At 46.1% G+C, this 22,752-nt stretch overlaps 1 protein-coding gene across 1 annotated transcript in view; it reads left to right on the top strand.

Moving 5' to 3' along the window:
- Nucleotides 1–410: 410 nt before the first annotated feature.
- LOC112240934 (serine/threonine-protein kinase TBK1-like) overlaps nt 411–22,752 on the top strand; it is a gene marked incomplete at its 5' end in the record, with an annotated part of 44,372 nt that continues 22,030 nt past the window's right edge. The window contains 8 exon segments of the mRNA XM_042314004.1: nt 411–469; nt 8,940–9,031; nt 9,775–9,876; nt 12,383–12,464; nt 12,924–13,042; nt 14,610–14,726; nt 15,807–15,908; nt 19,307–19,403. Coding sequence (XP_042169938.1) covers nt 411–469; nt 8,940–9,031; nt 9,775–9,876; nt 12,383–12,464; nt 12,924–13,042; nt 14,610–14,726; nt 15,807–15,908; nt 19,307–19,403 — 770 coding nt within the window.

The following is a 22,752-nucleotide window of genomic DNA, read 5'->3' as shown; positions in this document are numbered from 1 at the left end:
GACAGACGGAGACGGAGGTTAACGACGGAGACGGAGGTTAGACGGCAGACGGAGGTTAACGACAGACGGAGGTTAACGACAGACGGAGGTTAACGACAGACGGAGGTTAACGACAGACGGAGGTTAACGACAGACGGAGGTTAACGAGACGGAGGTTAACGACAGACGGAGGTTAACGACAGACGGAGGTTAACGACAGACGGAGGTTAACGACAGACGGAGGTTAACGACGGACGGAGGTTAACGACGGACGGAGGTTAACGACGGACGGAGGTTAACGACGGACGGAGGTTAACGACGGGCGGAGGTTAACGACGGGCGGAGGTTAACGGGCGGGCGGACGGAGATGGAGGTTAACGGGCCTACGTGTCTGTCTGTCTGTTAACCTCAGTCTCTATTGATCTCCACAGCGAGTCCTCCTAAAGTCCAGCCTCGCTACGATCTGGACCTGGATGCCAGCTATGCCAAGGTAACTGTATATTATGCCAGCTATGCCAAGGTAACTATATATTATGCCAGCTATGCCAATAACTATATATTATGCCAGCTATGCCAAGGTAACTATATATTATGCTATATGTTATGCCAGCTATGCCAAGGTAACTATATATTATGCCAGCTATGCCAAGGTAACTATATATTATGCCAGCTATGCCAAGGTAACTATATATTATGCTATATATTATGCCAGCTATGCCAAGGTAACTATATATTATGCCAGCTATGCCAAGATAACTTTATATTATGCCAGTTATGCCAATAACTATATATTATGCCAGCTATGCCAAGATAACTTTATATTATGCTATATATTATGCCAGCTATGCCAAGATAACTATATATTATGCTATATGTTATGCCAGCTATGCCATGGTAACTATATGTTATGCCAAGGTAACTATATATTATGCTATATATTATGCCAGCTATGCCATGGTAACTATATGTTATGCCAGCTATGCCAAGGTAACTATAGGTTATGCCAGCTATGCCAAGGTGCCAAATAGGTTATGCCAGCTATGCCAAGGTAACTGTATATTATGCCAGCTATACCAAGGTAACTGTATATTATGCCAGCTATGCCAAGGTGCCAAATAGGTTATGCCAGCTATGCCAAGGTAACTATAGGTTATGCCAGCTATGCCAAGGTACCAAATAGGTTATGCCAGCTATGCCAAGGTAACTATATATTATGCCAGCTATGCCAAGGTAACTAAATGTTATGCCAGCTATGCCAAGGTAACTGTATATTATGCCAGCTATGCCAAGGTAACTATAGTTTATGCCAGGTATGCCAAGGTAACTGTATATTTTTTTTTTTTTTTATTTTTTATTTCACCTTTATTTAACCAGGTAGGCTAGTTGAGAACAAGTTCTCATTTACAACTGCGACCTGGCCAAGATAAAGCATAGCAGTGTGAGCAGACAACACAGAGTTACACATGGAATAAACAATTAACAAGTCAATAACACAGTAGAAAACAAAGGGGAGTCTATATACAATGTGTGCAAAAGGCATGAGGAGGTAGACGAATAGTTACAATTTTGCAGATTAACACTGGAGTGATAAATGATCAGATGGTCATGTACAGGTAGAGATATTGGTGTGCAAAAGAGCAGAAAAGTAAATAAATAAAAACAGTATGGGGATGAGGTAGGTGAAAATGGGTGGGCTATTTACCAATAGACTATGTACAGCTGCAGCGATCGGTTAGCTGCTCAGATAGCTGATGTTTGAAGTTGGTGAGGGAGATAAAAGTCTCCAACTTCAGCGATTTTTGCAATTCGTTCCAGTCACAGGCAGCAGAGTACTGGAACGAAAGGCGGCCAAATGAGGTGTTGGCTTTAGGGATGATCAGTGAGATACACCTGCTGGAGCGCGTGCTACGGATGGGTGTTGCCATCGTGACCAGTGAACTGAGATAAGGCGGAGCTTTACCTAGCATGGACTTGTAGATGACCTGGAGCCAGTGGGTCTGGCGACGAATATGTAGCGAGGGCCAGCCGACTAGAGCATACAAGTCGCAGTGGTGGGTGGTATAAGGTGCTTTAGTGACAAAACGGATGGCACTGTGATATACTGCATCCAGTTTGCTGAGTAGAGTGTTGGAAGCCATTTTGTAGATGACATCGCCGAAGTCGAGGATTGGTAGGATAGTCAGTTTTACTAGGGTAAGCTTGGCGGCGTGAGTGAAGGAGGCTTTGTTGCGGAATAGAAAGCCGACTCTTGATTTGATTTTTGATTGGAGATGTTTGATATGGGTCTGGAAGGAGAGTTTGCAGTCTAGCCAGACACCTAGGTACTTATAGATGTCCACATATTCAAGGTCGGAACCATCCAGGGTGGTGATGCTAGTCGGGCATGCGGGTGCAGGCAGCGATCGGTTGAAAAGCATGCATTTGGTTTTACTAGCGTTTAAGAGCAGTTTGAGGCCACGGAAGGAGTGTTGTATGGCATTGAAGCTTGTTTGGAGGTTAGATAGCACAGTGTCCAATGTCGGGCCGAAAGTATATAGAATGGTGTCGTCTGCGTAGAGGTGGATCAGGGAATCGCCCGCAGCAAGAGCAACATCATTGATATACACAGAGAAAAAGTCGGCCTGAGAATTGAACCCTGTGGCACCCCAATAGAGACTGCCAGAGGACCGGACAGCATGCCCTCCGATTTGACACACTGAACTCTGTCTGCAAAGTAATTGGTGAACCAGGCAAGGTAGTCATCCGAAAAACCGAGGCTACTGAGTCTGCCGATGAGAATATGGTGATTGACAGAGTCGAAAGCCTTGGCAAGGTCGATGAAGACGGCTGCACAGTACTGTCTTTTATCGATGGCGGTTATGATATCGTTTAGTACCTTGAGTGTGGCTGAGGTGCACCCGTGACCGGCTCGGAAGCCAGATTGCACAGCGGAGAAGGTACGGTGGGATTCGAGATGGTCAGTGACCTGTTTGTTGACTTGGCTTTCGAAGACCTTAGATAGGCAGGGCAGGATGGATATAGGTCTGTAACAGTTTGGGTCCAGGGTGTCTCCCCCTTTGAAGAGGGGGATGACTGTGGCAGCTTTCCAATCCTTGGGGATCTCAGACGATATGAAAGAGAGGTTGAACAGGCTGGTAATAGGGGTTGCGACAATGGCGGCGGATAGTTTCAGAAATAGGGGTCCAGATTGTCAAGCCCAGCTGATTTGTACGGGTCCAGGTTTTGCAGCTCTTTCAGAACATCTGCTATCTGGATTTGGGTAAAGGAGAACTTGGAGAGGCTTGGGCGAGGAGCTGCCGGGGGAGGAGCTGTTGGCCGAGGTTGGAGTAGCCAGGCGGAAGGCATGGCCAGCCGTTGAGAAATGCTGATTGAAGTTTTCGATAATCATGGATTTATCGGTGGTGACCGTGTTACCTAGCCTCAGTGCTTTGGGCAGCTGGGAGGAGGTGCTCTTGTTCTCCATGGACTTCACAGTGTCCCAGAACTTTTTGGAGTTGGAGCTACAGGATGCAAACTTCTGCCTGAAGAAGCTGGCCTTAGCTTTCCTGACTGACTGCGTGTATTGGTTCCGGACTTCCCTGAACAGTTGCATATCACGGGGACTATTCGATGCTATTGCAGTCCGCCACAGGATGTTTTTGTGCTGGTCGAGGGCAGTCAGGTCTGGGGTGAACCAAGGACTGTATCTGTTCTTAGTTCTGCATTTTTTGAACGGAGCATGCTTATCTAAAATGGTGAGGAAGTTACTTTTAAAGAATGACCAGGCATCCTCAACTGACGGGATGAGGTCAATGTCCTTCCAGGATACCCGGGCCAGGTCGATTAGAAAGGCCTGCTCACAGAAGTGTTTTAGGGAGCGTTTGACCGTGATGAGGGGTGGTCGTTTGACTGCGGCTCCGTAGCGGATACAGGCAATGAGGCAGTGATCTCTGAGATCCTGGTTGAAGACAGCGGAGGTGTATTTGGAGGGCCAGTTGGTCAGGATGACGTCTATGAGGGTGCCCTTGTTTACAGAGTTAGGGTTGTACCTGGTGGGTTCCTTGATGATTTGTGTGAGATTGAGGGCATCTAGCTTAGATTGTAGGACTGGCGGGGTGTTAAGCATATCCCAGTTTAGGTCACCTAACAGAACAAACTCTGAGGCTAGATGGGGGGCGATCAATTCACAAATGGTGTCCAGGGCACAGCTGGGAGCTGAGAGGGGGTCGGTAGCAGGCGGCAACAGTGAGAGACTTATTTCTGGAGAGAGTAATTTTCAAGATTAGTAGTTCGAACTGTTTGGGTAAGGACCTGGAAAGTATGACATTACTTTGCAGGCTATCTCTGCAGTAGACTGCAACTCCTCCCCCTTTAGCAGTTCTATCTTGACGGAAGATGTTATAGTTGGGTATGGAAATCTCTGAATTTTTGGTGGCCTTCCTGAGCCAGGATTCAGACACAGCAAGGACATCAGGGTTAGCAGAGTGTGCTAGAGCAGTGAGTAAAACAAACTTAGGGAGGAGGCTTCTGATGTTGACATGCATGAAACCAAGGCTTTTTCGATCACAGAAGTCAACAAATGAGGGTGCCTGGGGACATGCTGGGCCTGGGTTTACCTCCACATCACCCGCGGAACAGAGAAGGAGTAGTATGAGGGTGCGGCTAAAGGCTATCAAAACTGGTCGCCTAGAGCGTTGGGGACAGAGAATAAGAGGAGCAGGTTTCTGGGCATGGTAGAATATATTCAGGGCATAATGTGCAGACAGGGGTATGGTGGGGTGCGGGTACAGCGGGGGTAAGCCCAGGCACTGGGTGATGATGAGAGAGGTTGTGTCTCTGGACATGCTGGTTGTAATGGGTGAGGTCACCGCATGTGTGGGAGGTGGGACAAAGGAGTTATCAGGGGTATGAAGAGTAGAACTAGGGGCTCCATTGTGAACTAGAACAATGATAACTAACCTGAGCAACAGTATACAAGGCATATTGACATTTGAGAGAGACATACAGCGAGGCATACAGTAATCACAGGTGTTGAATTGGGAAAGCTAGCTTAAACAGTAGGTGAGACAACAGCTAATCAGCTAGCACAACAACAGCAGGTAAAATGGCGTTGACTAGGCAACGGGGCCGACAGATAAAACATAAACAAGCAGAATGGAGTACCGTGATTAATGGACAGTCCAGAGTGCATCAGCTATGTAGCCAAGAGATCAGTGTCCAGGGGGCAGCGGTGGATGGGGCAGGGGAGTTGGACTGCCGAGTGTTATCCAGGTTGAAAAAAGTTAACAATGACTAAATAGCTTGAAGCTAGTTAGCTGGTTGGCTTCTGGAGGTTCTTGAGTGTGTTCTAAAAATAAAAATAATAGCGATTCCGTGTCACATTGGGTGAGGCAGGTTTCCGGAAAGGTATAAACAGATTAAAAATCAAAAAGAGATAGAAAGTGAGTATGGGTCCGGTGCGTGTTTGGGACGCGGCGATTCAGACGGTTAGCAGGCCTGTGCTAACAAGCTAACAGTTCGTAGGCCCGGGCTAAACAAGCTAGCAGTTAGCAGGCCTGTGCTAACAAGCTAACAGTTCGTAGGCCCGGGCTAAACAAGGTAGCAGTTAGCGGACCGGGGCTAGACAAGCTAGCAGTTAGCAGGCCGAGTTTAGCAAGCAGGGAGATAGCGAGGGCTAGAGAGTTGGCCTTTGGGGGACGTCGCGATGGGGTGAGTCTGTTTATTCCTCTTCATGCGGTGACATCGATAGACCGGTCGTGGGCCCGGGTATTGTAGCCCAGGAGTATGCTACGGTGGTAGTACAGGTGCGCTGGCCGGGCTAGCTTCACGCTAAGTGGGTGGAAGCGCTAGCCAGGAGTAATCATCCGGGGTTGCGGTTTAGCTAGATAGCTAGTTGTGAAGATCCAGCTGAAAAATGTTCCGTTTGCGGTGGGAATCCGGGGATGAATCCGGGGATGAAAAATAAATAGGTCCGTTATGCTCTGGTTAGAGTCGCGTTGTTCGAGCTGGCGAGAGCTTTCCGAGCTAAAGGTTAGCTTAGCTGATGACCGGTTAGCTGAAGACCGCTAGCATAGCTGGTGGTTAGCTGGCTAGCTTCAGTTGAGGGGTTCCGGTTCCGAAGTAAATATAAATACTTTAGGAAAAATAGCTACATTGGGTGAGGCGGGTTGCAGGAGAGTATTTGGAAGCTTAGGTTTAGCAAAATGTTTTTGAAGAGATATGCGAAGAAAAATATGTAAAAAACGAAAAATATACGATATATACAAGGGACACGAGACAGGACGACTTACTGCTACGCCATCTTGGAAACCAAGGTTACCTATATAATATGCCAGTTATGCCAAGGTAACTATATATTATGCCAGCTATGCCAAGGTAACTGTATATTATGCCAGCTATACCAAGGTAACTATATATTATGCTATATGTTATGCCAGCTATGCCAAGCTAACTATATGTTATGCCAGCTATGCCAAGCTAACTATATGTTATGCCAGCTATGCCAAGCTAACTATATGTTATGCCAGCTATGCCAAGGTAACTATATATTATGCTATATGTTATGCCAGCTATACCAAGGTAACTATATATTATGCTATGTGTTATGCCAGCTATGCCAAGGTAACTATATATTATGCTATATGTTATGCCAGCTATGCCAAGCTAACTATATGTTATGCCAGCTATGCCAAGCTAACTATATGTTATGCCAGCTATGCCAAGCTAACTATATATTATGCCAGCTATGCCAAGGTAACTATATATTATGCCAGCTATGCCAAGGTAACTAAATGTTATGCCAGCTATGCCAAGGTAACTAAATGTTATGCCAGCTATGCCAAGGTAACTATATATTATGCCAGCTATGCCAAGGTAACTGTATATTACGACAGCTATGCCAAGGTAACTATATATTATGCCAGCTATGCCAAGGTAACTGTATATTATGCCAGCTATGCCAAGGTAACTGTATATTATGCCAGCTATACCAAGGTAACTAAATGTTATGCCAGCTATGCCAAGCTAACTATATGTTATGCTATATGTTATGCCAGCTATGCCAAGGTAACTATATGTTATGCCAGCTATGCCAAGGTAACTATATGTTATGCCAGCTATGCCAAGGTAACTATATATTATGCTATATGTTATGCCAGCTATACCAAGGTAACTATATATTATGCTATGTGTTATGCCAGCTATGCCAAGGTAACTATATATTATGCTATATGTTATGCCAGCTATGCCAAGCTAACTATATGTTATGCCAGCTATGCCAAGCTAACTATATGTTATGCCAGCTATGCCAAGCTAACTATATATTATGCCAGCTATGCCAAGGTAACTATATATTATGCCAGCTATGCCAAGGTAACTAAATGTTATGCCAGCTATGCCAAGGTAACTAAATGTTACGCCAGCTATGCCAAGGTAACTATATATTATGCCAGCTATGCCAAGGTAACTATATATTATGCCAGCTATGCCAAGGTAACTGTATATTACGACAGCTATGCCAAGGTAACTATATGTTATGCCAGCTATGCCAAGGTAACTATATATTATGCCAGCTATGCCAAGGTAACTATATATTATGCTATATATTATGCCAGCTATGCCAAGGTAACTATATGTTATGCCAGCTATGCCAAGGTAACTATATATTATGCCAGCTATGCCAAGGTAACTATATATTATGCCAGCAATGCCAAGGTAACTATATATTATGCCAGCTATGCCAAGGTAACTATCGGTTAATGCTGCGGGCATTCAGAAAGTATTCAGACCCCTTCCCCTTTTCCACATTTTGTTACGTTACAGTTACTTATTCTAAAATGGATTAAATAAATAAAAATCCTCATCAATTTGCACACAATACCCCATAATGACATCACAATACCCCATAATACATCACAATACCCCATAATGACAAAGCGAAAACTGGTTTTTAGACATTTTTGAAAATTTATAAAAATTAAATTAAAAACAATACCTTATTAACAAAAGTATTCAGACCCTTTGCTATGAGTCTCGAAATTGAGCTCAGGTGCATCCTGTTTCCATTGATCATCCTTGAGATGTTTCTACAACTTGAATGGTGATGGTTCACCTTCCAACAGGACAACGACCCTAAGCACACAACCAAAACAACCCAGGAGTGGCTTCGGGACAAGTCTCTGAATGACCTTGAGTGGCCCGGCCAGAGCCCGGACTTGAAACCGATCGAACATCTCTGGAGAGACCTGAAAATAGCTCTGCAGCGACGCTCCCCACCCAACCTGAAAGAGCTTGAGAGGATCTGCAGAGAAGAATGGGAGAAACTCCCCAAATACAGGTGTGCCAAGCTTGTAGCGTCATACCCAAGAAGACTTGAGGCTGTAAATCTCTGACAGGTGCTTCAACAAAGTACTGATTAAAGGGTCCGAACACTTATGTAAATGTGATATTTGCGTTTTTTTTATTTTAACAAACTGTTTCTGAGTTGTCTTTATGGGGCATTGTGATGTCATTATGGGGCATTGTGATGTCATTATGGGGCATTGTGTGTAAAAAACATTTGAATCCATTATAGAATAAGGCTGTAATGTAACAAAATGTGGGAACATTCAAGGGGTCTGAATACTTTGTGAAGGCAGTGTAAAGGTTATGCCAGCGATGCCAAGGTAACCGAGATCCGCTAGATGTCCGTCAGACTCAAATCAATTTTTTTTTATTTGTCACATACACATGGTTAGCAGATGTTAATGCGAGTGCAGCGAAAGACTCTCACCCTGAGTAAAACCACAAAACAACATGTAGCTCAACATGGGCAGGTTGCCATTTATTGAGATGACTCATGTTCTGGAGGCAGCTCTGCAGCATCACCACTAGCTGAATCCTAACCTATCTCCCCCCAAACAGAAGCTGTGTGTCCGTAGGGGGAGGATGGAGTGTGTGGTGCCTCTAACTAATATCCTAAAATGTCTTCCTCCGTTGTCCAGACGTTTGCAGGAGACGTGGGCCACCTGTGGAAGACCTCAGACTCCCTGTTGGTTTGTCAGGAGCTGGTCAGGAAGGGAGTCAGGGGACTGATGTAAGTCCTGTTAACTCAAACCTTACAATGCACCAGACAACCAGCACATTCACCTGGTATACCCCTCAACTGGTACACTGTTCACCTGGTATACCTCTCAACTGGTACACTGTTCACCCGATATACCCCTCTGTCAACTGGTACACTGTTCACCTGGTATACCCCTCTGTCAACTGGTACACTGTTCACCTGGTATACCCCTCTGTCAACTGGTACACTGTTCACCTGGTATACCCCTCTGTCAACTTGGTTCACCTGATATACCCTTCTGTCAACTGGTACACTGTTCACCTGGTATACCCCTCTGTCAACTGGTACACTGTTCACCTGGTATACCCCTCTGTCAACTGGTACACTGTTCACCTGGTATACCCCTCTGTCAACTGGTACACTGTTCACCTGGTATACCCCTCTGTCAACTGGTACACTGTTCACCTGATATACCCCTCTGTCAACTGGTACACTGTTCAACTGGTGTTCTGTAGAAATCAATGTAACTTTTGTCAATGGGTCTGTGTATGTTGGTGCCACATTTGATCTGCAATCAAATGAATTGAACAATGTGTCTCTGTCTGTGAGTTGATGAAGGAGGACTACAGCGAGATGATACATAATGTCAATGTGTCTGTCTGTCTCTGTCTGTCTGTCTCTCTGTCTCAGTGAGTTAATGAAGGAGGACTACAGCGAGATGATACATAATGTCAATGTGTCTGTCTGTCTCTCTGTCTGTCTCTCTGTCTCAGTGAGTTAATGAAGGAGGACTACAGCGAGATGGTACATAAGAAGTCAGAGGTCATCCACGTCTGTCACTACTGCGCTCAGATCCTGGAGAGGACAGAGCAGCTGTGAGTACACACTTTGATTTGTTGAGACACTTTTCCCCTCCAAATCCTTAGAGGATAGAACCAGCAGTAGGTGTTGTAGTTGTTGTCTCCTTTCCCAGGTACGAGGTGTTAATGCAGGCCAATATGTTGTTGTCTCCTCTCCCAGGTACGAGGTGTTAATGCAGGCCAATATGTTGTTGTCTCCTCTCCCAGGTACGAGGTGTTAATGCAGGCCAATATGTTGTCTCCTCTCCCAGGTACGAGGTGTTAATGCAGGCCAATATGTTGTCTCCTCTCCCAGGAACGAGGTGTTAATGCAGGCCAATATGTTGTTGTCTCCTCTCCCAGGTACGAGGTGTTAATGCAGGCCAATATGTTGTTGTCTCCTCTCCCAGGTACGAGGTGTTAATGCAGGCCAATATGTTGTTTTCTCCTCTCCCAGGTACGAGGTGTTAATGCAGGCCAATATGTTGTTTTCTCCTCTCCCAGGTACGAGGTGTTAATGCGGGCCAATATGTCGTTGTCACCTCTCCCAGGTACGAAGTGTTAATGCGGGCCAATATGTCGTTGTCACCTCTCCCAGGTACGAGGTGTTAATGCAGGCCAATATGTCGTCGTCTCCTCTCCCAGGTACGAGGTGTTAATGCAGGCCAATATGTCGTCGTCCCCTCTCCCAGGTACGAGGTGTTAATGCGGGCCAACATGTCGTTGTCACCTCTCCCAGGTACGAGGTGTTAATGCAGGCCAATATGTCGTTGTCTCCTCTCCCAGGTACGAGGTGTTAATGCAGGCCAATATGTTGTCTCCTCTCCCAGGTACGAGGTGTTAATGCAAGCCAATATGTTGTCTCCTCTCCCAGGTACGAGGTGTTAATGCAAGCCAATATGTTGTCTCCTCTCCCAGGTACGAGGTGTTAATGCAGGCCAATATGTTGTTGTCTCCTCTCCCAGGTACGAGGTGTTAATGCAGGCCAATATGTTGTCTCCTCTCCCAGGTACGAGGTGTTAATGCAAGCCAATATGTTGTCTCCTCTCCCAGGTACGAGGTGTTAATACAGGCCAATATGTTGTTGTCTCCTCTCCCAGGTACGAGGTGTTAATGCAGGCCAATATGTTGTCTCCTCTCCCAGGTACGAGGTGTTAATGCAGGCCAATATGTTGTCTCCTCTCCCAGGTACGAGGTGTTAATGCAGGCCAATATGTTGTCTCCTCTCCCAGGTACGAGGTGTTAATGCAGGCCAATATGTTGTTGTCTCCTCTCCCAGGTACGAGGTGTTAATGCAGGCCAATATGTTGTTGTCTCCTCTCCCAGGTACGAGGTGTTAATGCAGGCCAATATGTTGTTGTCTCCTCTCCCAGGTACGAGGTGTTAATGCAGGCCAATATGTTGTTGTCTCCTCTCCCAGGTACGAGGTGTTAATGCAGGCCAATATGTTGTTGTCTCCTCTCCCAGGTACGAGGTGTTAATGCAGGCCAATATGTTGTTGTCTCCTCTCCCAGGTACGAGGTGTTAATGCAGGCCAATATGTTGTTGTCTCCTCTCCCAGGTACGAGGTGTTAATGCAGGCCAATATGTTGTTGTCTCCTCTCCCAGGTACGAGGTGTTAATGCAGGCCAATATGTTGTTGTCTCCTCTCCCAGGTACGAGGTGTTAATGCAGGCCAATATGTTGTTGTCTCCTCTCCCAGGTACGAGGTGTTAATGCAGGCCAATATGTTGTTGTCTCCTCTCCCAGGTACGAGGTGTTAATGCAGGCCAATATGTTGTTGTCTCCTCTCCCAGGTACGAGGTGTTAATGCAGGCCAATATGTTGTTGTCTCCTCTCCCAGGTACGAGGTGTTAATGCAGGCCAATATGTTGTTGTCTCCTCTCCCAGGTACGAGGTGTTAATGCAGGCCAATATGTTGTTGTCTCCTCTCCCAGGTACGAGGTGTTAATGCAGGCCAATATGTTGTTGTCTCCTCTCCCAGGTACGAGGTGTTAATGCAGGCCAATATGTTGTTGTCTCCTCTCCCAGGTACGAGGTGTTAATGCAGGCCAATATGTTGTTGTCTCCTCTCCCAGGTACGAGGTGTTAATGCAGGCCAATATGTTGTTGTCTCCTCTCCCAGGTACGAGGTGTTAATGCAGGCCAATATGTTGTTGTCTCCTCTCCCAGGTACGAGGTGTTAATGCAGGCCAATATGTTGTTGTCTCCTCTCCCAGGTACGAGGTGTTAATGCAGGCCAATATGTTGTTGTCTCCTCTCCCAGGTACGAGGTGTTAATGCAGGCCAATATGTTGTTGTCTCCTCTCCCAGGTACGAGGTGTTAATGCAGGCCAATATGTTGTTGTCTCCTCTCCCAGGTACGAGGTGTTAATGCAGGCCAATATGTTGTTGTCTCCTCTCCCAGGTACGAGGTGTTAATGCAGGCCAATATGTTGTCTCCTCTCCCAGGTACGAGGTGTTAATGCAGGCCAATATGTTGTCTCCTCTCCCAGGTACGAGGTGTTAATGCAGGCCAATATGTTGTTGTCTCCTCTCCCAGGTACGAGGTGTTAATGCAGGCCAATATGTTGTCGTCGTCAGAATATGATGAGATCTCAGACATGAGGAAGAAAATAGTCCTTGTAAGTACCTTCTGTTCCCTCTGGCCCCGCCCCTTAACCTATCACTCAGCCTCTGTTCCCTCTGGCCCCGCCCCTTAACCTATCACTCAGCCTCTGTTCCCTCTGGCCCCGCCCCCAGGCTACTAACCTATCACTCAGCCTCTGTTCCCTCTGGCCCCGCCCCTGGCTACTAACCTATCACTCAGCCTCTGTTCCCTCTGGCACCGCCCCTTAACCTATGTTCCCTCTGGCCCCACCCCTTAACCTATCACTCAGCCTCTGTTCCCTCTGGCCCCGCCTCTGGCTATTATCTTCTCAGTCAGCCTCCCATCTCTGGAGCTGCTGTTGATTGGTTGTCTCTCAGCCTCCCCCAGGGCTGCTGTTGATTGGTTGTCTCTCAGCCTCCCCCAGGGCTGCTGTTGATTTGTTGTCTCTCAGCCTCCCCCAGGGCTGTGGTTGATTTGTTGTCTCTCTGTGCAGATCTCTAACTCCTTAGTCCCCATGGAGCAGACGGTTCAGGACATCAAGAGTAAGTTCCTGTCAGGTGGTGTTCTGACGGACAGCTGGACTCAAGCTGGAACACACCCTGAAGACAGGAAGTAAGTAACGAGTGTGTTTTAGGGCTGTGACGATACAAGTATCCTAAAAAAAAAAAATCTGTTGTAAAAATGAAAACACAAAGCCGACCCCGAACTCTTTTGGTCATTTTAATATTGTCGCCTTATTCTGGGACGTCACTGGGATCGCCGCGAGTTAGCTGCAATTGTGTTTCTATTTCTGGGAACATTCAAGCGACGCTAGCGTGTGCTAGTGGCGTGGTGGTGCTAGTGGCGTGCTAGTGGCGTGCTAGTGGTGTGCTAGTGGCGTGCTAGTGGTGGTGCTAGTGGCGGGCGGCAAAAGCGACAAAAGTTTTAGTTGTGAGCTTGATAGTTTTACACTGACAGAAACGCACAAAATCGTTCAACATGATCATGGCCAGTGCCCACGCTGCAGCATTCTGTATGTTTTGCAGTTGACCAATGTCTTCCTTGGTTAAACCAGACAGGAGAGCATCACAGTCGTCCAGCCTGTTTGTAGTCAAAGCACGGATGAGTCTCTCTGTATCAGCCTGAGAGAAAAACAGCCACACATTAGCAATGTTCCTCAGGTGGTGAAAAGCTATTCCGTCCTAATGCCTGTTTTTTGTTATTGAGTTCAGAATGTAAAATAATCTATTGGCCGTGAATTAACATGTGCAGCCAGATTCTCTCTCTTCGGCTCCAACAATAAGTACGTCGGTCTCGTCTTCATTTAGCTTGACGAAGTTGTGAGCCGACCAACTATTTAAATCACTAATACAGTCCAATTATTTATCCGTGGAGCTCAAATCCTATCGTGAAACAGACATTTATTGTCTTGCGTGGCAGTAAAAATCAATGCTTTTCTGATAACACTGCCGTAAAGGGTAACACATGTTTTCACACCGTAACCTAGAGAGATACTAAATGTTACCAGGTTACAGTATACTTCAGAGATCACACCGTAACCTAGAGAGATACTAAATGTTACCAGGTTACAGTATACTTCAGAGATCACACCGTAAGCTAGAGAGATACTAAATGTTACCAGGTTACAGTATACTTCAGAGATCACACCGTAACCTAGCGAGATAATAAATGTTACCTAGGTTACAGTATACCTAGGTTACAGTGTACCTGGGTTACAGTGTACCTAGGTTACAGTATACCTAGGTTACAGTATACCCAGGTTACAGTATACCCAGGTTACAGTATACCCAGGTTACAGTATACCTAGGTTACAGTGTACCTAGGTTACAGTATACCCAGGTTACAGTATACCCAGGTTACAGTATACCCAGGTTACAGTATACCCAGGTTACAGTATACCTAGGTTACAGTATACCCAGGTTACAGTATACCCAGGGTTACAGTATACCCGGGTTACAGTATACCCGGGTTACAGTATACCCGGGTTACAGTATACCCGGGTTACAGTATACCCGGGTTACAGTATACCCGGGTTACAGTGTACCTGTATCTCCATACAAAAACAGAGTCTGACAGTAATATCCAATATCTGTGGACTGATGTTGCTCCTCAAGCCACACATGAGTTCCACAGCTCCTTTCAGCCATCTAACACTCATGGTTTTCTCTCTCTGTCTCAGTGTTGAGAGGATCAAGGTTCTCCTGGACTCCATTACAGCCATCTACCACCAGTTTAAGAAGGACAAGGCTGAGAGACGTCTGCCGTACAACGAGGAACAAATACACAAATTTGACAAGTAGGTCCGTCTTTTCTGTCCCGCTGACCAGGTTTACATCCTTTTTATGTGAGTAAAGTAGATGTGGGATTGAACGTGTCCTGACAGGCCTGATGGAAACATGTCCTGACAGGCCTGATGGAAACATGTCCTGACAGGCCTGATGGAAACATGTCCTGACAGGCCAGATGGAAACATGTCCTGACAGGCCTGATGGAAACACGTCCTGACAGGCCTGATGGAAACACGTCCTGACAGGCCTGATGGAAACACGTCCTGACAGGCCTGATGGAAACACGTCCTGACAGGCCTGATGGAAACAGCACATTTTGCCAGTAAACTTTTTTTTTACTAAATACGCTCGGCAAGGTGGGATCTTTTTTGTGTCTGTAAAATGAACGGATGGGAGAAATGGCAGAGGAAACCCTTCATGCCCAAATATGGATATAACAACCATCACATGGAAGTCAACTTGGAGTCACGTGATTAAATGGCGTGTGGTCTTCCCACGACCATGCAGTTTATTAGGCTACAGATATACTGTAGGACAGATGTACTGTAGGACAGATATACTGTAGGACAGATATAGTGTTGGACAGATATACTGTAGGACAAATATAGTGTTGGACAGATATACTGTAGGACAGATATACTGTAGGAATAAGGGTGGTGGAGATGCACAGTGATGAGGTTGATGCTCCTTTCAATAAATATCCAGGGTCTTATTCTGGTGACCTGATGATCCATGATGACAGATCTGCTCCTCAACCCCAACATCAGTCCTCCATCCATGATGACCGATCTGCTCGTCAACCCCAACATTAGTCCTCCTCTATCCATGATGACAGATCTGCTCCTCAACCCCAACATTAGTCCTCCTCTATCCATGATGACAGATCTGCTCCTCAACCCCAACATTAGTCCTCCTCTATCCATGATGACAGATCTGTTCCTCAACCCCAACATTAGTCCTCTATCCATGATGACAGATCTGTTCCTCAACCCCAACATTAGTCCTCCTCTATCCTCAATTCCCCAATTCCACAGACAGTGTTTATCTTCTGGTTACAGTATAGTAATAATATAATGCTCCTCTAACAGACAGAAGCTGGTGTTCCATGCCACCAAGGCCAGGTCTCTGTTTACTGAGGAGTGTGCCATGAAGTACCGCCTCTTCATCTCTAAGAGCGAGGAGTGGATGAGGTAAGTGTCCCCTAGTTGAAGGATGATATCAGATGAGGTCAGTGTGTTCTGTAGATGAAGGATGATATCAGATGAGGTCAGTGTGTTCTGTAGATGAAGGAAGATATCAGATGAGGCCAGTGTGTTCTGTCGATGAAGGAAGGTATCAGATGAGGTCAGTGTGTTCTGTAGATGAAGGAAGGTATCAGATGAGGTCAGTGTGTTCTGTAGATGAAGGAATGAATCAGATGAGGTCAGTGTGTTCGGTAGATGAAGGAAGGTATCAGATGAGGTCAGTCTGTCTTGTAAAGGAAGGTATCAGATGAGGTCAGTGTGTTCTGTAGATGGTGTCAGATGAGGTCAGTGTGTCCTGGAGATGAAGGATGATATCAGATGAGGTCAGTGTGTTCTGTAGATGAAGGAAGGTATCAGATGAGGTCAGTGTGTTCGGTAGATGAAGGAAGGTATCAGATGAGGTCAGTGTGTCTTGTAAAGGAAGGTATCAGATGAGGTCAGTCTGTCTTGTAAAGGAAGGTATCAATGAGGACAGTGTTCTGTAGATGAAGGAATCAGATGAGGTCAGTGTGTTCTGTAGATGAAGGTATCAGATGAGGTCAGTGTGTTCTGTAGATGAAGGTATCAGATGAGGTCAGTGTGTTCTGTAGATGAAGGATGATATCAGATGAGGTCAGTGTGTTCTGTAGATGAAGGAAGGTATCAGATGAGGTCAGTGTGTCCTGTAGATGAAGGATGATATCAGATGAGGTCAGTCTGTCTTGTAAATGAAGATATCAGATGAGGTCAGTGTGTTCTGTAGATGAAGGAATGTATCAGATGAGGTCAGTGTGTTCTGTAGATGAAGGAAGGTATCAGATGAGGTCAGTGTGTCCTGTAGATGAAGGAAGGTATCAGATGAGGTCAGTGTGTTCTGTAGATGAAGGAATGTATCAGATGAGGTCAGTGTGTCTTGTAAAGGAAGGTATCAATGAGGTCAGTGTTCTGTAGATGAAGGTATCAGATGAGGTCAGTGTGTTCTTTAGATGAAGGTATCAGATGAGGTCAGTGTGTTCTGTAGATGAAGGAAGGTATCAGATGAGGTCAGTGTGTTCTGTAGATGAAGGACGGTATCAGATGAGGTCAGTGTGTTCTGTAGATGAAGGATGATATCAGATGAGGACAGTGTGTTCTGTAGATGAAGGATGATATCAGATGAGGTCAGTGTGTTCTGTAGATGAAGGAAGGTATCAGATGAGGTCAGTGTGTTCTGTAGATGAAGGAAGGTATCAGATGAGGTCAGTGTGTTCTGTAGATGAAGGTATCAGATGAGGTCAGTGTCTTCTTTAGATGAAGGTATCAGATGAGGTCAGTGTGTTCTGTAGATGAAGGACGGTATCAGATGAGGTCAGTGTGTTCTGTAGATGAAGGACGGTATTAGATGAGGTCAGTGTGTTCTGTAGATGAAGGATGATATCAGATGAGGTCAGTGTGTTCTGTAGATGAAGGTATCAGATGAGGTCAGTGTGTTCTTTAGATGAAGGTATCAGATGAGGTCAGTGTGTTCTGTAGATGAAGGACGGTATTAGATGAGGTCAGTGTGTTCTGTAGATGAAGGATGATATTAGATGAGGTCTGTGTGTTCTGTAGATGAAGGATGATATTAGATGAGGTCAGTGTGTTCTGTAGATGAAGGACGGTATCAGATGAGGTCAGTGTGTTCTGTAGATGAAGGACGGTATTAGATGAGGTCAGTGTGTTCTGTAGATGAAGGATGATATTAGATGAGGTCTGTGTGTTCTGTAGATGAAGGATGATATCAGATGAGGTCAGTGTGTTCTGTAGATGAAGGAATGTATCAGATGAGGTCAGTGTGTTCTGTAGATGAAGGAATGTATCAGATAAGGTCAGTGTGTTCTGTAGATGAAGGACGGTATCAGATGAGGTCAGTGTGTTCTGTAGATGAAGGATGATATCAGATGAGGACAGTGTGTTCTGTAGATGAAGGACGGTATCAGATGAGGTCAGTGTGTTCTGTAGATGAAGGATGATATCAGATGAGGACAGTGTGTTCTGTAGATGAAGGACGGTATCAGATGAGGTCAGTGTGTTCTGTAGATGAAGGATGATATCAGATGAGGTCAGTGTGTTCTGTAGATGAAGGATGATATCAGATGAGGACAGTGTGTTCTGTAGATGAAGGATGATATCAGATGAGGTCAGTGTGTTCTGTAGATGAAGGATGATATTAGATGAGGTCTGTGTGTTCTGTAGATGAAGGACGGTATCAGATGAGGTCAGTGTGTTCGGTAGATGAAGGACGGTATCAGATGAGGTCAGTGTGTTCGGTAGATGAAGGACGGTATCAGATGAGGTCAGTGTGTTCTGTAGATGAAGGATGATATCAGATGAGGTCAGTGTGTTCTGTAGATGAAGGATGATATCAGATGAGGTCAGTGTGTTCTGTAGATGAAGGATGATATTAGATGAGGTCTGTGTGTTCTGTAGATGAAGGACGGTATCAGATGAGGACAGTGTGTTCGGTAGATGAAGGACGGTATCAGATGAGGTCAGTGTGTTCTGTAGATGAAGGATGATATTAGATGAGGTCTGTGTGTTCTGTAGATGAAGGACGGTATCAGATGAGGTCAGTGTGTTCGGTAGATGAAGGACGGTATCAGATGAGGTCAGTGTGTTCGGTAGATGAAGGACGGTATCAGATGAGGTCAGTGTGTTCTGTAGATGAAGGATGATATCAGATGAGGACAGTGTGTTCGGTAGATGAAGGACGGTATCAGATGAGGTCAGTGTGTTCTGTAGATGAAGGATGATATTAGATGAGGTCTGTGTGTTCTGTAGATGAAGGACGGTATCAGATGAGGACAGTGTGTTCGGTAGATGAAGGACGGTATCAGATGAGGTCTGTGTGTCGTGTAAATAAAGGAATGCATCAGCCTGCTGGAAATGGAATGATCACATTAGCAGCATGTTGACAGTATGTACTCAAGGCTGATAACTACCTCCCTGCTGCTAAGCAACCCTGTATGTCTGACTGTTCTGATAACTACCTCCCTGCTGCTAAGCAACCCTGTGTGTCTGACTGTTCTGATAACTAACTCCCTGCTGCTCAGCAACCCTGTATGTCTGACTGTTCTGATAATTACCTCCCTGCTGCTAAGCAACCATGTATGTCTAACTGTTCTGATAACTAACTCCCTGCTGCTAAGTAACCCTGTGTGTCTGACTGTTCTGATAACTAACTCCCTGCTGCTAAGCAACCCTGTATATCTGACAACTAACTCCCTGTGTGTGTGTGTGTGTGTGTGGAAGGTGTGTGTGTGGAAGGTGTGTGTGTGGAAGGTGTGTGTGTGGAAGAAGGTGTGTGTGCGCGGTGTATCAATAGTCTGTTTATCTCCCCTGTACAGGAAGGTGCATCACGTGAGGAAGCAGCTGATTGGTCTAACCAGCCAATTCAACAGCGTGGAGAAAGAAGTTTCCATGGTGATGGAGAGAGTTATTAAGGTCTGAACACACACACACACACACACACACACACACACACACACACACACACACACACACACTTACTAAACACTGAAGTAAACAGGAGGTTTCCTCCACTAAGTTGAGGGATGGTGCAGGAGGAGGGAAGAGAGAGGAGGGGATGAGGGAGAGATGGCCTGTTGTTTTATGTTAGTCTGTGGGAGCAGGTTTGGATTCCCTTAATTATAGACTGGTGTGACTATCGTACGGATTGATTGAAGATCAATTCAAGTCTCCCATCATATCTAAGCCAATACGACAATGTCGATTCAACTTTGGAGGTCCACAACACACTCCCTGCCCTTCGTTCGGGCTATTCGGCCGTCCCCGAGAACCACATCACGTTACCGAAAGGAAAAAAAATACAATTTCTTGCCCTGGCCGCTCAATATCTAGGAGTGGGATAACAGAGACCCTGACCTAGCTCAATATCTAGGAGTGGGATAACACTCAGACCCTGACCCAGCTCAATATCTAGGAGTGGGATAACACCCAGACCCTGACCTTGCTCAATATCTAGGAGTGGGATAACACCCAGACCCTGACCCAGCTCAATATCTAGGAGTGGGATAACACCCAGACCCTGACCCAGCTCAATATCTAGGAGTGGGATAACACTCAGACCCTGACCTAGCTCAATATCTAGGAGTGGGATAACACCCAGACCCTGACCTAGCTCAATATCTAGGAGTGGGATAACAGAGACCCTGACCTAGCTCTATATCTAGGAGTGGGATAACACTCAGACCCTGACCTAGCACTATATCTAGGAATGGGATAACAGAGACCCTGACCTAGCTCAATATCTAGGAGTGGGATAACACTCAGACCCTGACCTAGCTCAATATCTAGGAGTGGGATAACAGAGACCCTGACCTAGCTCAATTTCTAGGAGTGGGATAACAGAGACCCTGACCTAGCTCAATATCTAGGAGTGGGATAACACCCAGACCCTGACCTAGCTCAATATCTAGGAGTGGGATAACAGAGACCCTGACCGCTCAATATCTAGGAGTGGGATAACAGAGACCCTGACCTAGCTCAATATCTAGGAGTGGGATAACACCCAGACCCTGACCTAGCTCAATATCTAGGAGTGGGATAACAGAGACCCTGACCTAGCTCAATATCTAGGAGTGGGATAACAGAGACCCTGACCTAGCTCAATATCTAGGAGTGGGATAACAGAGACCCTGACCTAGCTCAATATCTAGGAGTGGGATAACACTCAGACCCTGACCTAGCTCAATATCTAGGAGTGGGATAACACTCAGACCCTGACCTAGCTCAATATCTAGGAGTGGGATAACACTCAGACCCTGACCTAGCTCAATATCTAGGAGTGGGATAACACCCAGACCCCGACCCAGCTCTATATCTAGGAGTGGGATAACAGAGACCCTGACCTAGCTAAATATCTAGGAGTGGGATAACACTCAGACCCTGACCTAGCTCAATATCTAGGAGTGGGATAACACCCAGACCCTGACCCAGCTCTATATCTAGGAGTGGGATAACAGAGACCCTGACCTAGCTCAATATCTAGGAGTGGGATAACAGAGACCCTGACCTAGCTCAATATCTAGGAGTGGGATAACAGAGACCCTGACCTAGCTCTATATCTAGGAGTCGGATAACACTCAGACCCTGACCTAGCACTATATCTAGGAATGGGATAACAGAGACCCTGACCTAGCTCAATATCTAGGAGTGGGATAACACTCAGACCCTGACCTAGCTCAATATCTAGGAGTAGGATAACAGAGACCCTGACCTAGCTCAATATCTAGGAGTGGGATAACAGAGACCCTGACCTAGCTCAATATCTAGGAGTGGGATAACAGAGACCCTGACCTAGCTCAATATCTAGGAGTGGGATAACAGAGACCCTGACCTAGCTCTATATCTAGGAGTCGGATAACACTCAGACCCTGACCTAGCACTATATCTAGGAATGGGATAACAGAGACCCTGACCTAGCTCAATATCTAGGAGTGGGATAACACTCAGACCCTGACCTAGCTCAATATCTAGGAGTAGGATAACAGAGACCCTGACCTAGCTCAATATCTAGGAGTGGGATAACAGAGACCCTGACCTAGCTCAATATCTAGGAGTGGGATAACAGAGACCCTGACCTAGCTCAATTTCTAGGAGTGGGATAACAGAGACCCTGACCTAGCTCAATATCTAGGAGTGGGATAACACCCAGACCCTGACCTAGCTCAATATCTAGGAGTGGGATAACAGAGACCCTGACCGCTCAATATCTAGGAGTGGGATAACAGAGACCCTGACCTAGCTCAATATCTAGGAGTGGGATAACACCCAGACCCTGACCTAGCTCAATATCTAGGAGTGGGATAACAGAGACCCTGACCTAGCTCAATATCTAGGAGTGGGATAACAGAGACCCTGACCTAGCTCAATATCTAGGAGTGGGATAACAGAGACCCTGACCTAGCTCAATATCTAGGAGTGGGATAACACTCAGACCCTGACCTAGCTCAATATCTAGGAGTGGGATAACACTCAGACCCTGACCTAGCTCAATATCTAGGAGTGGGATAACACTCAGACCCTGACCTAGCTCAATATCTAGGAGTGGGATAACACCCAGACCCCGACCCAGCTCTATATCTAGGAGTGGGATAACAGAGACCCTGACCTAGCTAAATATCTAGGAGTGGGATAACACCCAGACCCTGACCCAGCTCAATATCTAGGAGTGGGATAACAGAGACCCTGACCTAGCTCAATATCTAGGAGTGGGATAACACTCAGACCCTGACCTAGCTCAATATCTAGGAGTGGGATAACACTCAGACCCCGACCCAGCTCTATATCTAGGAGTGGGATAACAGAGACCCTGACCTAGCTAAATATCTAGGAGTGGGATAACACTCAGACCCTGACCTAGCTCAATATCTAGGAGTGGGATAACACCCAGACCCTGACCCAGCTCTATATCTAGGAGTGGGATAACAGAGACCCTGACCTAGCTCAATATCTAGGAGTGGGATAACAGAGACCCTGACCTAGCTCAATATCTAGGAGTGGGATAACAGAGACCCTGACCTAGCTCTATATCTAGGAGTCGGATAACACTCAGACCCTGACCTAGCACTATATCTAGGAATGGGATAACAGAGACCCTGACCTAGCTCAATATCTAGGAGTGGGATAACACTCAGACCCTGACCTAGCTCAATATCTAGGAGTAGGATAACAGAGACCCTGACCTAGCTCAATATCTAGGAGTGGGATAACAGAGACCCTGACCTAGCTCAATATCTAGGAGTGGGATAACAGAGACCCTGACCTAGCT

Source organism: Oncorhynchus tshawytscha, unplaced genomic scaffold (assembly GCF_018296145.1).
Source record: "Oncorhynchus tshawytscha isolate Ot180627B unplaced genomic scaffold, Otsh_v2.0 Un_contig_5704_pilon_pilon, whole genome shotgun sequence".
Lineage (NCBI taxonomy): Eukaryota > Metazoa > Chordata > Actinopteri > Salmoniformes > Salmonidae > Oncorhynchus > Oncorhynchus tshawytscha.
Note: the sequence above shows the minus strand (reverse complement) of the source record. Positions and strands in the feature narration are given on the sequence as shown.